The sequence below is a fragment of the Neoarius graeffei genome, chromosome 20 (assembly GCF_027579695.1).
Source record: "Neoarius graeffei isolate fNeoGra1 chromosome 20, fNeoGra1.pri, whole genome shotgun sequence".
NCBI lineage: Eukaryota > Metazoa > Chordata > Actinopteri > Siluriformes > Ariidae > Neoarius > Neoarius graeffei.
In genome coordinates this window covers 48,322,838-48,338,440 of record NC_083588.1, presented here as the reverse complement: position 1 = coordinate 48,338,440, position 15,603 = coordinate 48,322,838, and the positions used below count along the sequence as shown (strand labels likewise).

At 40.2% G+C, this 15,603-nt stretch overlaps 1 protein-coding gene across 1 annotated transcript; it reads right to left on the bottom strand.

The window, feature by feature from the left end:
• Positions 1–1,736: 1,736 nt before the first annotated feature.
• LOC132868733 (chymotrypsinogen A-like) lies at positions 1,737–14,615 on the bottom strand. The gene is made up of 6 exons (XM_060901855.1): positions 14,375–14,615; positions 6,189–6,209; positions 5,066–5,228; positions 2,966–3,234; positions 2,329–2,468; positions 1,737–2,228 (listed from the first exon to the last, which is right to left on the bottom strand). The coding sequence occupies exons 1-6, from the start codon at positions 14,433–14,435 to the stop codon at positions 1,950–1,952; spliced, it is 933 nt and encodes a 310-aa protein (XP_060757838.1). The 5' UTR covers positions 14,436–14,615; the 3' UTR covers positions 1,737–1,949.
• Positions 14,616–15,603: the final 988 nt, after the last annotated feature.

Genomic DNA, 15,603 nt, shown 5'->3' with positions numbered 1-15,603 from the left:
AGATCCTGTTGCCTTGCCATTCAATTCTCCTCTTCTCGCGGGCAGCCTGAAGAACTGTTTCCCTGGTGCTGAATCTCAAGAAGCAGGCCAAGATATGATGGCTGCGACCATCGTCACGCTTCGGACCTACACGATGAACTTGTTCCAGCTCAAAACCCACATCCACGTCAAGGTCCAGTTTTTCAGTTAGTATTGTAAGTACAAAACCACATAAATCCTGTTTCTCTGCATTTTCAGGAATGCCTGTCACACAAACGTTATTCTGTCTCCCTGCATCTTCTAAGTATGTAACTTTATCCTGGAGCTTTTTCAAGTTTAATATAGCGGAGTCTATGCTAGCCTCTCGGCTGTTGTTGGCGTCCTCTAGATCCGAAATCCTGGCTTCTGCCTCCGTCATCCATGCTCCAAGTTGCTCCACAATGGTTTGTAGTGTTTCCAGGCTTGTTTTCATGCTGCACACATCTGCCGCTATTCCTTGCAAGATACTTTTGATGCTGGCAAGTTCAGTTTTGGTGTGGTCAGGTGTGGCTAAGCTCGCATTATGGTCTTGGGCCTCCATCTTGTCTTCTATCGAGTTCTTTTTTTTTTTGGGTGTCTTGATGAGCGAGAAGGATTTTGCTTCAGGTCTTGTGACATTTGTTAATAGCACTTTGTGAAACTATTTTAATGAAGTTTAGTTCAGTTATGTGGCTATGGCATAGGGATACGGTAGCTGAGCAGAGCCAAAAGCTATGCGGTCATGCTGGTGTCTCGCCTCACCGGAAGTCTGTGACCCACCTTCTCTTGAGATTCAGTTCATGTATAGATGTCCTGACATTTTTCCTTTAGAATTCGCTGGTATAATTTAGAATTCATTGTTCCATCAATGATGGCAAGCCGTCCTGGCCCAGATGCAGCAAAACAGGCCCAAACCATGATACTACCACCACCATGTTTCACAGATGGGATAAGGTTCCTATGCTGGAATGCAGTGTTTTTTCCTTTCTCCAAACATGACGCTTCTCATTTAAACCAAAAAGTTCTATTTTGGTCTCATCTGTCCACAAAACATTTTTCCAATAGCCTTCTGGCTTGTCCACATGATCTTTTAGCAAACTGCAGATGAGCAGCAATGTTCTTTTTGGAGAGCAGTGGCTTTCTCCTTGCAACCCTGCCATGCACACGATTGTTGTTTAGTGTTCTCCTGATGGTGGACTCATGAACATTAACATTTAGCCAATGTGAGAGAGGCCTTCAGTTGCTTAGAAGTTACCCTGGGGTCCTTTGTGACCTCACTGACTATTACATGCCTTGCTCTTGGAGTGATCTTTGTTGGTCGACCACTCCTGGGGAGGGTAACCATGGTCTTGAATTTCCTCCACTTGTACCCAATCTGTCTGACTGTGGATTGGTGGAGTCCAAACTCTTTACAGATGGTTTTGTAACCTTTTCCAGCCTGATGAGCATCAACAACGCTTTTTCTGAGGTCCTCAGAAATCTCTTTTGTTCATGCCATAATACACTTCCACAACCATATGTTGTGAAGATCAGACTTTGATAGATCCCTGTTCTTTAAATAAAACAGGGTGCCCACTCACACCTGATTATCCCATATATTGAAAACACCTGACTCTAATTTCACCTTCAAATTACGGTAACTGCTAATTCGAGAGGTTCACATACTTTTGCAACTCACATATGTAATATTGGATCATTTTCCTCAATAAATAAATGACCAAGTACAATATTTTGTCTCATTTGTTTAATTGGATTCTCTTTATTTAATTTTGGGACTTGTGTGAAAATCTGATGTTGTTTTAGGTCATATTTATGCAGAAATGTAGAAAATTCTAAAGGGTTCACAAACTTTCAAGCACCACTGTAAGTATGTATCTTCTGGAAGACATGGATCATAGACTTATAATTTTACCTTACTCCTTTCATTTGTACTTTGTTTAATTTGACTATAATCATTGGAAGATAGAGAGGGAGAGAAGGAAGGGGATTATGGAGAAAGAAAGGATCAGGTTTCTTGAAAGGAAGTGATTGGGGGAGCCACGACTGCAGGTTGATGTAACAAATCCCGGTTGATTGCTGTTGATCTGGCGGTTGATCCAGTCTTGGTACTGAGACACTCTGGCATACACAGTAGGAAAAACAGCTGAACCGCATTTCTTGCCAAAGCTCACAATCCCAGCCTGAACCCAGGTTCCATTGCACTTGAGCACCAGTGGACCTCCAGAATCACCCTGCATGGATAACACGCTGTTATCTACTACATGTCTGCTCTTCCACCACATAGCATTGTACCATGTCCCAAATTAATATGGCAGGTTTTAGATTTCTTACGTTGCATGCGCTTTTTTCTCCCTCAGCAGCACAAATCATATTGTCTGTGATAGAACCAGATCCATATGCTTTTGCACAGTCAGTCCTACTGACAACCGACACCTGCGCCTCCTGCAGGGTTTTAGGGGAGGGCAGACTCTCTGTGAACACACATGATTGAGTTTTACCAGCATGCTTCTGCATAAAGCAAAAAGCTCAAAAATCACTGCTCAATAACACTGCTCAAAAATCCAGCTTGGTCTGACCATCTACCAGCAACAAAAACACAGGCCAAGCCAATCAAATTGTATATCCTCTATATCCTCTTTGCCTGGCTGATAAGTATTTTCTAGCTTCTTTATTACATGAGTAATTTAATAAGTGTTTGAGTTTTTCTAATTGCCTCAGTGTTGTATTATGTTCTTGAACTTTTCTGTGATGTTGCATTTGTAGCAGTAGTTCAGAAACAGGTAAAGATGGTGGACTGGTTTGGATTGTTTGGGCTGGTCAAACTAAATTGGATTTTTCAGCAGGGAAGGATGTTCCAAAACAAGGAATGAGTAATTTCTTTCCAGATTTTATTTTCAAATAAACTTGATACATTGAAATAAACTAATTAAACATTGCAGCCTGCTTTGTGTGACTATGTGTCACTCACCATCAGAACTAATGCGACCCCATCCTGTGACCCAGACATTAGAACCACCAGGAAAAAAGCTGTTGCTTGCTGCAAGGCACACCGGCATGACATAATTATTGAAGGTTACTGAAGAGGAGAGCTGGACGAGTGCAATATCATTGTTAATTGTGGTACTGTTATAGTTTTCGTGGTTGATAATCTTAAGAACAGTTTTTTTCTGCATATTCGGGTTCGTGCCCTCCAGGCTCTCCATTCCTAGAAAGATTGTGATGTCACCTGCAGTAATACTGGAAGTAAAAGGAAGAGACATTGAGACCAAGTTATTTATTTATTTTATTTCCTAATTTGTCACTCCTCATCCCTTATTTCCTAATGTTTTATATTTACAACAAACAGTAATAACCTGCTGACAGTAAAGTATGAGATATAGTTGTGGTCAGAAGTTTACATACAGTGACATGAATGTCATCTTGGATATGACTGTCATGGCAATCTTTGGGCTTTCAATAATTTCTTTGAACTGTTTTTTTTCTGTGGCAGAATGATTGTACAGCATACATCTTTAATTAAAAAAACACTAGAATTTGGTGTACAAGTTTTAATTTTCTTTGGGTTTTCTGAAATCAACACAGGGTCAAAATTACATATACAGGGTAAAAAAATTTTACATACACTCACATTATTAATTTAGAGGTGCTTCCAAAAAACTTCCAAAATGTCTCTTATCTTGCCAAGGCTGAGGTCTCTTAACTTCCTGTTAGTGATTGATTGACTACAGCTGGTAGCTTCTCCGTGCCTTCATAAAAGGGGTTTGTTTACAGCACTCATTGGCTTGACCAACATAGTAAAATGGGAAAGTCCAAGGAGCTCAGTGCAGATCTGAGAAAGAGGATCGCAGATATACACAACTCTGGAATGTCTCTTGGAGCCATTTCTAAATTGCAGATTCCAAGATCAGTTCAAACAATTCTATCCAAGTTATTGTGAGGTGTAGTCACTTTGCCAAGCTACTTTGCTTCAAGAAAACCCAAACTGTCACCCTCAGCTGAAAGGAAATTGGTTTGGATGGTCAGGAACCACCATGGCACAACCCTGCCATAAACTGGAAGCTGATGGATTACTGTCTACAGTTGAGATCACCACGGACTAAGAGACTGCTATCCAAAAAATGACCCCCTGCTCCAAAATTGACACCTTCAAGCTTAACTGAAGTTTGAAGCTGACCACACAGACAAAGAAAAAATCCTTCTGGAGTATAGCTGTATGGTCAGATGAGACAAAAATTGAGTTGTTTGGCCACAATGACCACCATGTACAGAGGGACACTGTACCAACTGGTGGTGGTGGTAGGATCATCTTGCTCTGGGGCTGTTTTGCTGCCAGTAGAACTGGTTCATAGCACAAAGTGGATGGAATAATGAAGAAGGAGGACTACCTCAGAATTCTTCAGCATAAACCATCAGAAACTTGAACACAACTTGGGACATGGGAGTTACAACAGGACAATGAACCTGAACATGCATCAGAGCTGGTTGTGGAGGATAAAGCAGGCTAACATTAAGCTTAAAATAAGTCCTGACTTCAACCCTATTGAATATATATATGGACCGTACTTATAAGTTGAGTCCATGCCAAGAGAAGAAAAAAAATTTAATTGAACACTACCAGTTCTACCATGAAGAGTTGTGAAATATCCAACCAGAATTCTGCCAGAAGCTTGTTCATGGTAAATAAAAATGTTTGGTCAAGGTGAATCTTGCAAAGAGACATTTTACCCAAATATTAGGTGTGCTGTATGTAATTATTGACCCTGTATGTATAATTTTGACCCGTGTGTTGATTTCAGAAAATCCAAAGAAAATTAAAACTTGTGCACCAAATTCTAGTGTTTTTTTTTTATTAACAATGTATACTGTACATTCTGCCACAGAAAAAGAACAGTTCAAAGAAATTACTGAAAGCCCAAATATTGCCATGATATTCATATCCATGATGACATTCATGTCACTGTATGTAAACTTCTGACCACAACTGTATCTTATGTGTTGTACTCTATGAAAACGCATATTCTTATTGTGTGGTTATTTTAGACTTTCTCAAGCATAACTCCTTATATACCTTTGGAAACAGTGAGCAGCTGATAAGACCCAGTTCTTATTGATCAGGCTGCCACCACAGAAATGGTGGCCTTCTGTCTGAACGCTAACCTGCCAAGGCCAAGCACCGGCAGGAGCATCATCACCACCCACAATCTTGGTGTTCAGTGGAGGTCGACCACACACTGGTAGAAAAGAGGGAGGTTTTGAATAATGTGTGACAAATGGAATAATATGATAACAGGATAAATAAATCCACATGTTAAGACATAACGTGAAAATAAATGAGTTGAGGGGTTAAATCACAAACCAAACATAAGTAAATTCTGAGAACACTGTATATGAAAAATATACATACAATTGTTCATCACAATACATTTTTACATATGAAAATGAATAAAGTGTGGGGGGGGGTGTCACACGCACTGGAATACACGGATGGCACAGTGGTGTAGCGGTTAGCACAGGCACATCACAGCAAGAAGGTTCTGGGTTCAAACCCAGCGGCTGGTGAAAGCCTTTCTGTGTGGAGTTTGCATGTTCTCCCCATGTCTGTGTGGGTTTCCTCTGGGTGCTCTGGTTTCCCCCACAGTCCAAGGATATGTGGTTAGGTTAATATGGGATGGCCTTGGGCTGAGGTGCCCTTGAGTGAGGCAACTAACTCCCAACTGCTCCCTGGGCACTGTTAGCATGGCTGCCCACTTTTCTGGGTATGTGTGTGTTCACTGCTTCAGATGGGTTAAATGCAGAGAGGAAAATTTCACAAGTGTGTGATGAATAAAGTTGTGCTTTTGCTTATAGAAATATGATGTGAATAATGATTATTAACATACAAAGTTCATGTGACTTTTCTGTCAGGGTAAAGCTGTCTATAGTTTATTTTAGAGTGAATTAAAGGCTGATGTTAAAATCTGGTGAAAGAGGGTGTTGCAATCAGTGAACGTTTGCTGTGAGCTGAAATCATTTTTTTTAGCCCTCCTCTGGGTCTCTTATCTACCAGAGAGAAAGCAAAAGAAAGCAGCTCACTTGGGTTCACTCAGATACCATGTCATTGCAAACCTGTTAGTTAACAATCCGGTAAATTTATGTACTCTTTGTTTTCGAAACAAAGCACTATTGTAATGTTGTTTGAATCAAGAACTTACCATCCAGCTGGCCAAGTGAGCCTAATGGAAAAGAAAGAGAGAAACGCAATGCTTTATACAACATCAACAATGTCAGAAAGCTTTTCCACTGTATTTTTGATTTCTAAACACAGCATAAGACAACATGCAGATTATATATTTTTTTTAAATCCAGAGAAACGTGTATTACAAGATATGTTTAAGATTGAGGATATTATTGCTTCAACCAAAACATTGAAATATCTGATAAGAATTGTGAACAAGCCAAACTGAAAAGAGGAAAGAAGCTCCAGATCAGTTCAAATGTCTGAAATGTCTGGAAGTTTTCCTTCAGTCGCGACCTTCCTGTCTTAAGTGTATGTTAAAGGTATGAGACACTGCAAAAATGACATCTTCTCAAATGAATATGTCAATTCTGGTTTGATTTATCTAATATTCTTTATTACAAGATTACAATTAAGCAAATAACCAGTGGACAGGGTGAGGAGCTTCAAATAACTTGGTGTCCAGCTCACTGAGGACCTTTCATGGACAAACCATTGAGACAATCTTACAGTGACGGCATGGCAGTGCCTAAGATAAGATAAGATAAAACTTTATTTAATCCCAGCAGCCAAAGAATAGATCAGACAAAGATAAGGATAAAAATATATAGAACTACTACCTAAAAAAGTAGTAAAAGATGAAAACAATAAATAAATCGATTAATAAATCAATAATTTACACATTTTGGATTACTACATGCATCCCCCTGCATGTAGTAGATCCTGGCTTATGATATATCCAATATAAATATGATATACACAACCAGAGATATGATATGCACAGTTGAACATGAGACATGATATACATACACAGTCACATCCATCGTAAAAAGCCTGATAAAAAGCCTAATATATAGCAGTACAGTATTTCATAACAGCAGTGTTATACAATCTAATAGCAGATGGAATAAAAGACCTACGATAGCATTCCCTTTTACACGCTGGATGAAGTAGTCTACTACTAAAAGAACTGCTAAGTGCAGTCACTGTCTGATAAAGGGGGTGAGAGGAGTTGGCCATAATGGATGCCAGCTTATCCAACATCCTTCTCTCACCAACCACCTCAACTGTGTCCAGGGAGCCCCCAAGAACAGAGCCTGCAGTCCTGACCAACTTGTTCAGTCTTTTCCTGTCCCTCTCTGTGCTACCACTGCCCCAACAGATAATGGCATAGAACACTACTGACGCCACTACTGTATCGTAGAACGTCTTTAGTAGTGACCTGCACACACCAAAGGACCTCAGTCTCCTCAATAGGTGGAGGCGACTCTGTCCCTTCTTATACAGGGCATCAGTGTTGTGTGACCAATCCAGTTTGTTATTCAGGTGGACGCCAAGGTATTTATAGACTAACACAAATTCAATGTTCTCCCCCTGAATGCACACTGGTACAGGGGATGGCGCCTTCCGGCGAAAGTCCACCACCATCTCCTTTGTCTTCCCAGTGTTCAACTGAAGATGGTTCTTGTCACACCATTCAACAAAATTGGCAATGACCTCCCTGTATTCCCCATCATTCCCCTCTGTTAGTCATCAGAGAATTTCTGGAGATGGCAGGTATGTGTGTTGTATCTGAAATCTGATGTATAAAGGGTGAAGAGAAAGGGGGACAGTACTGTACCCTGTGGAGCCCCTGTACTGCAGACCACCACCTCAGACTCACAGTCATGCAGTTTCACATACTGTGGCCTGTTTGTAAGGTAGTCAGAGATCCATGTAGTCAGATGGCAGTTGACCCCTGCTCCTTCCAGTTTGGCCTTCAGCAGTGCTGGTTGGATTGTATTAAAAGCACTAGAAAAGTCAAAAAACATGATTCTCACAGAACATCCCGTATTCTCCAGGTGGGAGAGTGACCTGTGGTGAAGCAAGATGATTGCATCCTCCACACCAACACCCTGGTGATATGCAAACTGGAGGGGATCCAGCTCACCATTCACTAGGTATCGCAGATGGTTTAGAACAGTCCTCTCCAAGGTCTTCATTAGATGTGATGTCAGGGCTACTGGCCTGAAATGGTTGGGCTCCCTAGGATGCGTTGTCTTGGAGACAGGGACTATGCAGGATGTCTTCCACAGCGTTGGAACTTTCCCCAGCCTTAGGCTCAGATTAAAAATGTGCATGAAGACCCTGCAAAGTTGATCTGCACAGTCTCTGAGCGGCCTGGAGCTAATGCCATCAGGACCAGTAGCCTTCCTCATCTTCAACGTCTTAAGCTCTGCTCTCACCTGCTCATCAGTAATGGAGAGACTAAGGGGAGGTAGACCTGTGATGACATCGCTAGTTACTGAAGAGACAGGGGGATGCTCTGACTGCCCAGATGAGGATTGGAGGGTAATGGAGTTAAAAGAGAGAGGCTCTGCTGATGACGATGAGGGGCTAATAATGGATAGAGGGGGGAGGGGGAGTGGGCTTTGGTAAGCAGGGCCATGGATGGTAGTGAGGGTGGCGACATCAAAGCGGTTAAAATACAGATTTAATGTATTTGCCCACTGCTTATCACCTGCCTCTGGGCCCTTTCCCTTATCTTTGCCATGGCCAGAGATCGCTTTCAGGCCCCTCCAAACCTCCCTTGCATTTTTCCTCTGGAGGCACTCCTCAAGCTTCCTCTTGTAGGTGTCTTTCCCCTTCCTTATTACCCCTTTTAACTCTTTCTGTACTCTCCTCAATTCCTCTTTGTCTCCAGATTTAAACACCCTCTTTTTCTCAGTGAGTAGGGCCTTCAGTTCAGGGGTAACCCAGGGCTTATTATTTGCAAAGCATTTCACTTTTTTTAAGGGAGCTACAATGTCCATATAAAACTTCATATAGTCTGTAGCACAATGTGTAATATTGCCATTTTCCTCATCATCAGGATTGCACAGAACTTCCCATTCTGTCTTCTCAAAACAGTCTCTTAAAATCTCAGAGTTATCTTTAGTCTATTTCCTCACATACGGTATCTATATGTTGGTGGTTGTCTTTTCACTAAGGGTATGTAGTCAGGGAGAAGATGGACAAGATTGTGGTCTGAACAACCCAATGGGGAAAGGGGTAATGCTCTATATGCTTCCTTAATGTTAGCATAAGTCCAAAGTTCTATCATCCCTCGTTTTACAGTCTACATACTGTGTAAATGTAGGGAGAGTGGCTGTCAAAGGGGCATGGTTAAAGTCCCCAGAGATGAGGAGGAGGGCTTGAGGGTGAGATTTTTGTAACCGGGATACTACAGTGAGTAGAAAGTCACAGGCTGACGGGGGAATATACACACAGCTATGACAATAACATGCGTAAATTCTCTTGAAATTTGAAAAGGTCTGATACTAACTGCTAGAACTTCAATGTTTGGGGTGCAGCATTGTTCTTTAACTCTAACGTGATATGGGTTACACCATTTGTTGTTCACATATATCGCAAGCCCCCCTACCACTGGGATCATAAATCTATCCCAGGGGAGCACCTTTGTGCTGTGCAGTGCTAGCAACTGTTCTCGTTCGTAAACAATGGAGTCATGACCGAATGGGCCTGCTGATATAACATTAAAAAGTCCCAGAAAGAGCAACAGGCATATCACTAGTCTCAAAAGTTGTGTATTCATAACCGCACGTCTCCGACTTAAAAATGCAAAATATAAAAAAAAAACACGGAAAGTCCTAGAAAACAGACTTAAGCAGAGGAAAGAATAAGGGCTGTTGTGACAGGCTGCCACCCACGTGGCGCCATCAGAGGAGACGAGTGGTATGCAAAAGTTTGGGCACTCCTGGTCAAAATTGCTGTTACTATGAACAGTTAAGCAAGTTGAAGATGAAATGATCTCCAAAAGGCATAAAGTTAAAGATGACTCATTCCCTTTATATTTTAAGCAAAAACAATTTTTAATTTTCATCTTTTATATTTTCAAAATGACAAAAAAGGAAAAGAGCCCGAAGCAAATTTTTGAGCACCCTGCATGGTTAGTACCTAGTAACACCCCCTTCGGCAAGTATCACAGCTTGTAAACACTTTTTGTAGCCAGCTAATAATCTTTCAGTTCTTTCCTAGGGGATTTTCACATATTCGTCCTTGCAAAAGGCTTCCAGTTCTACAGGTTTCTTGGGCTGTCTTGCATGCACTGCTCTTTTGAGATCTATCCACAGATTTTCAATGATGTTTAGGTCAGGGGATTGTGAGGGCCAGGGCAAAACCTTCAGCTTGTGCCTCTTGAGGTATTCCATTGTAGATTTTGAGGTGTGTTTTGGATCATCATCTTATTGTAGGACCCATCCTCTTTTTAACTTCAACTTTTTTACAGATGGTGTGATGTTTGCTTCCAGAATTTGCTGGTATTTATTCGAATCCATTCTTCCCTCGACCAATGAAATGTGCCCTGTGCCACTGGCTGCAACACAACCCCAAAGCATGATCAATCCACACCCATGCTTCAGAGTTGGAGAGGTGTTCTTTTCCTGGAATTTGGCACCCTTTTTTTCTCCAAACATACCTTTGCACATTGTAGCCAAAAAGTTATATTTTGATTTCATCTGTCCACAGGGCTTGTTTCCAAAATGCATCAGGCTTGCTTAGATGTTCATTTGCAAACTTCAGATGATGAATTTTGTGGCTAGGATGCAGGAAAGGTTTTCTTCTGATGACTCTTCCATGAAGGTCATATTTGTTCAGATGTCGCTGCATAGTAGAACAGTGCACCACCACTCCAGGGTCTGCTCAATCTTTCTGAAGGTCTTTTGTAGTCAAACAGGGGTTTTTATTTGCCTTTCTAGCAATCCAACGAGCAGTTCTTTCAGAAAGTTTTTTTCATCTTTCAGACCTCACCTTGATCTTCACTGTTTCTGTTAACTGCCATTTCTTAATAACATTACAATCTGAGGAAACGGCTACCTGAAAAAACTTTGCTATGTTCTTGTAGCCTTCTCCTGCTTTGTGAGCATCAATTATTTTATTATTCAGAATGTGAGGGAGTTGCTTAGAGGAGCCCATGGCTGTTGATTTTAGGGACAAGTTTGAGGAGTCAGCTCCTCAAACTTGACAGCTTTGAAATTTGCATCATCTGACCTTTCCTAATGAAGAATTTGAACAAGCCACAGCTCAATAAGCTAATTAAGGTCTGGAACCTTGGTAAAAGTTACCTGAGAACTCAAATGTATTGGGGTGCCCAAACTTTTGCATGGTGTTCCTTTTCTTTTTTCACTCTCCAATTGTACAAAACAAAAATAATACACAAATCTTGCAGAAAACACTGAAAAGAAATGTGTGATCTTTACCTTTATGCCTTTTGGTGATCAGTTCATCTTCTGCTCACTTAAATATTCACAGTAACAGACATTTTCAGTAAGGGTGCCCAAACTTTGCATGCCACTGTATATTACCATGGCCTCGTGGCCAGGTTCAGGCTCTCCCCACAAGTGCTCAGGATGCTTTAGATGGCCACCATTGAGAGCCTCCTGGCTGGTAACGTCACAATATGGTTTGGCAATGCCACCAGAGCAGGACCACAAAGCGCTATCCAGGGAGGTGCACTCAGCTGAGAGAGCCACAAAACACTGTCTCCCTGCCCTGCAAGACATTTACGCACAGCAGTGCAGAACCAGGGCAAAGAAGATAGTTACAGTAAGAACCTCAGTCACCCGGACCAGGGCCTGTTCTCAGTGCTGAGGTCAGGCAAAAGGTACTGTAGCCTGAGAACCAAAACCAAGAAGCTCAGAAGGAGCTTCTTCCCTCAGGCAGTCTGGGTGCGGATTGCCTGGATGAGGATTCATCTCAAGGGCTGCACCCCCAAATCACCTCAAATATCCAGGAAAAAGTAAACACATACTCTTCATATACAAACATATCTTGTCCATATGTTTATACTACTTTTATTATTCATCTGTATATATTATATTTCTATACACTCTCAGAAAACAAAGTACATTATTGTACCTTTAGGGGTACAACAGCTCATCACTGAGGTAGTAATCTTTAAGGTACTTATTTGTACCCTTTATATACCGATTGGGAACATACAGTGGTGCTTGAAAGTTTGTGAACCCTTTAGAATTTTCTATATTTCTGCATAAATATGACCTAAAACATCATCAGATTTTCACACGAGTCCTAAAAGTAGATAAAGAGAACCCAGTTAAACAAATGAGACAAAAAATATTGTACTTGGTCATTTATTTATTGAAGAAAATGATCCAATATTGCATATCTGTGAGTGGCAAAAGTATGTGAACCTTTGCTTTCAGTATCTGGTGTGAGCCCCTTGTGCAGCAATAACTGCAACTAAACGTTTGCAGTAACTGTTGATCAGTCCTGCACACCAGCTTGGAGGAATTTTAGCCCATTCCTCCGTACAGAACAGCTTCAACTCTGGGATCTTGGTGGGTTTCCTCACATGAACTGCTTGCTTCAGGTCCTTCCACAACATTTCGAATGGATTAAGATCAGGGCTTTGACTTGGCCATTCCAAAACATTAACTTTATTCTTCTTTAACCATTCTTTGGTAGAACGACTTGTGTGCTTAGGGTTGTTGTCTTGCTGCATGAACCACCTTCTTTTGAGATTCAGTTCATGGACAGATGTCCTGACATTTTCCTTGAGAATTTGCTGGTATAATTCAGAATTCATTGTTCCATCAACGATGGCAAGCCGTCCTGGACCAGATGCAGCAAAACAAGTCCAAACCGTGATACTACCACCACCATGTTTCACAGATGGGATAAGGTTCTTATGCTGGAATGCAGTGTTTTCCTTTCTCCAAACATAACACTTCTCATTTAAACCAAATATTCTATTTTCATCTCATCCATCCACAAAACATTTTTTCCAATAGCCTTCTGGATTGTCCACGTGATCTTTAGCAAACTGCAGACGAGCAGCAATGTTCTTTATAGAGAGCAGTGGCTTTCTCCTTGCAACCCTGCCATGCACACCATTGTTGTTCAGTGTTCTCCTGATGGTGGACTCATGAACATTAACATTAGCCAATGTGAGAGAGGCCTTCAGTTGCTTAGAAGTTACCCTGGGGTCCTTTATGAACTCGGCGACTATTAGATGCCTTGCTCTTGGAGTGATCTTTGTTGGTCGACCACTCCTGGGGAGGGTAACAATGGTCTTGAATTTCTTCCATTTATACACAATCTGTCTGACTGTGGATTGGTGGAGTCCAAACTCTTTAGAGATGGTTTTTTCACCTTTTCCAGCCTGATGAGCATCAACAATGCTTTTTCTGAGGTCCTCAGAAATCTCCTTTGTTCGTGCCATGATACACTTCCACAACCATGTGTTGTGAAGATCAGACTTTGATAGATCCCTGTTCTTTAAATAAAACAGGGTGCCCACTCACACCTGATTGTCATCCCATTGATTGAAAACACCTGACTCTAATTTCACCTTCAAATTAAATGCTAATCCTAGAGGTTCACATACTTTTGCCACTCACAGATATGTAATATTGGATCATTTTCCTCAATAAATAAGTGGCCAAGTATGATATTTTTGTCTCATTTGTTTAACTGGGTTCTTTTTATCTACTTTTAGGACTTGTGTGAAAATCTGATGATATTTTAGGTCATATTTATGCAGAAATATAGAAAATTCTAAAGGATTCACAAACTTTCAAGCACCACTGTATATGTACCTTTTCAGCCCTTAAAAGGTACACATAGTTACCTTGAAGTCCAATAATGAGCCCTAGCGTGCACATTAGTGTAGATTGTACCTTAGGGACAGAAATGGACTCCTACTATACACCTATTTCTGACAGTATAAAAATACAGTATTTATGCTGTATTATGTTATGCTACATTTATTATTTATACCACATATTTTACTAAACATACATCTGTATTTACTACATGTATGTTTATTATATTATATTATATTATATTATATTATATTATATTATATTATATTATATTATATTATATTATATTATATTATATTATATTTTCCTCTGCTTTACTACCTCTGGCACACTTTTTTAAAAACCTTTTGCACAAGATACAGTACCAGTCAAAAGTTTGGATGCCTTCTAACTCAATGTTTTTTCTTTATTTTTATTAATTAAAAGACACTTCATGTCTTAAAGTAATGATGGATGTTGTTTCTCTTTACCTGTAGGGTCTTGCCTTAGTTGTAATATGTTGAACATTTCAGAGATTAAATATAATATTCATCAGAATCAGTGCTTCCTTGACACGTACCTGTAGCACTAAGGAGTTGAGCGCATACAACACACAGAACTTTCCACAAATTATTCTCCATGATCTTGTGTCTCCTCTTCTTTCAGGTAGTCTTCTAAGTCTTGATGTCATGTGTCTTTAAATGCAACAGAACTTTCTTCCTTGTTGACTCTTACTAGTAGTTAGTAAGAGCCGGAATGAAATTTCTTCCTTATTTATTTTTAATACACCACACTCATTCTTTGAAACAAAAAGAGCATCACTGAATTTTTTTCAAGCACGCAGAAACTGTAACCTCCCCATTCCTGTGTTACCTGTTATGCACCTGCACATAATATAAGCAGCAACATGCCAACAAAACAATCTGATGTATTTCCCTGAATGGGAGCACTTCCTTAAGTGTCTGAATTCACTTTTTAAGTTGAAATTAATTCATTGGCCAGTCTCATTTATGAATGACAGACAGTGTGGAAGTACATCTTTGACTTCTGTACATGCTTATTGAAGCTTCTTAGTGTGTCTAGATCTCTAGAAAAAATATTGTACATATTGTACATATATTCACTGGTCTGTGCAACAAATATTTCTTATCTACAATCTAATTCTCATGATTTAATCATGGTCATGTAAAGGTTTTTATCTAATTTTATTTATTTGTTTATTTATTTTTGCCAAAGGCCCCTTCTTTATTGTTGCTCAGAGAGAGGGATAGATTGAGTCATGGCTCAGGATCAGGATATCTGTAAAGCTAAAAAGTTAAATATAGTTCGGAATGAAATTTCTTCCTTATTTATTTTTAATCCACCACACTCGTTCTTTGAAACAAAAAGAGCATCACTGAATTTTTTTCAAGTGAGTTCACTCATAAGGGCAAGTGAACACTACTTCAGTTTTATTCTTACTGTCCAATATCATAAGCCATGGCCTAATGGCTAGAGAAGCAGCTTTGGGACTAAAAAGTTGCCGGTTTGATTCCCTGAACAAGTAGGACTGGCTCTTGAGCAAAGCACCTAACACGCAACTCTCATCAGGCTACTCTGGGCATGTTGTACGTCACTCTGGATAATGTGGTATGTGGATAATATGGTATGTGGTACATCACATCTACTGAATGCCTGTAATGTAAAGTATTCAGAACTGGCAAGTTTTGCATTTTAGGTGAACTGTTAATGTTCTGCATAATGGCTTAATTTATAATAAGCAGTATGTCATCTGTAACTTCCATCCATCTATTATTTGTAGCCGCTTAT

Bases quoted from the DNA above. Each gene is read 5' to 3' on its own strand.
- LOC132868733 (XM_060901855.1), bottom strand. From the start codon at position 14,435: ATGGAGAATAATTTGTGGAAAGTTCTGTGTGTTGTATGCGCTCAACTC. The intron at 2,469-2,965 runs GTGAGTGACACA...GTGTGTTCACAG, and splicing joins GGGTCGCATTAGTTCTGATG to AGAGTCTGCCCTCCCCTAAA. The intron at 2,229-2,328 runs GTAAGAAATCTA...TTATCCATGCAG, and splicing joins GAGAAAAAAGCGCATGCAAC to GGTGATTCTGGAGGTCCACT.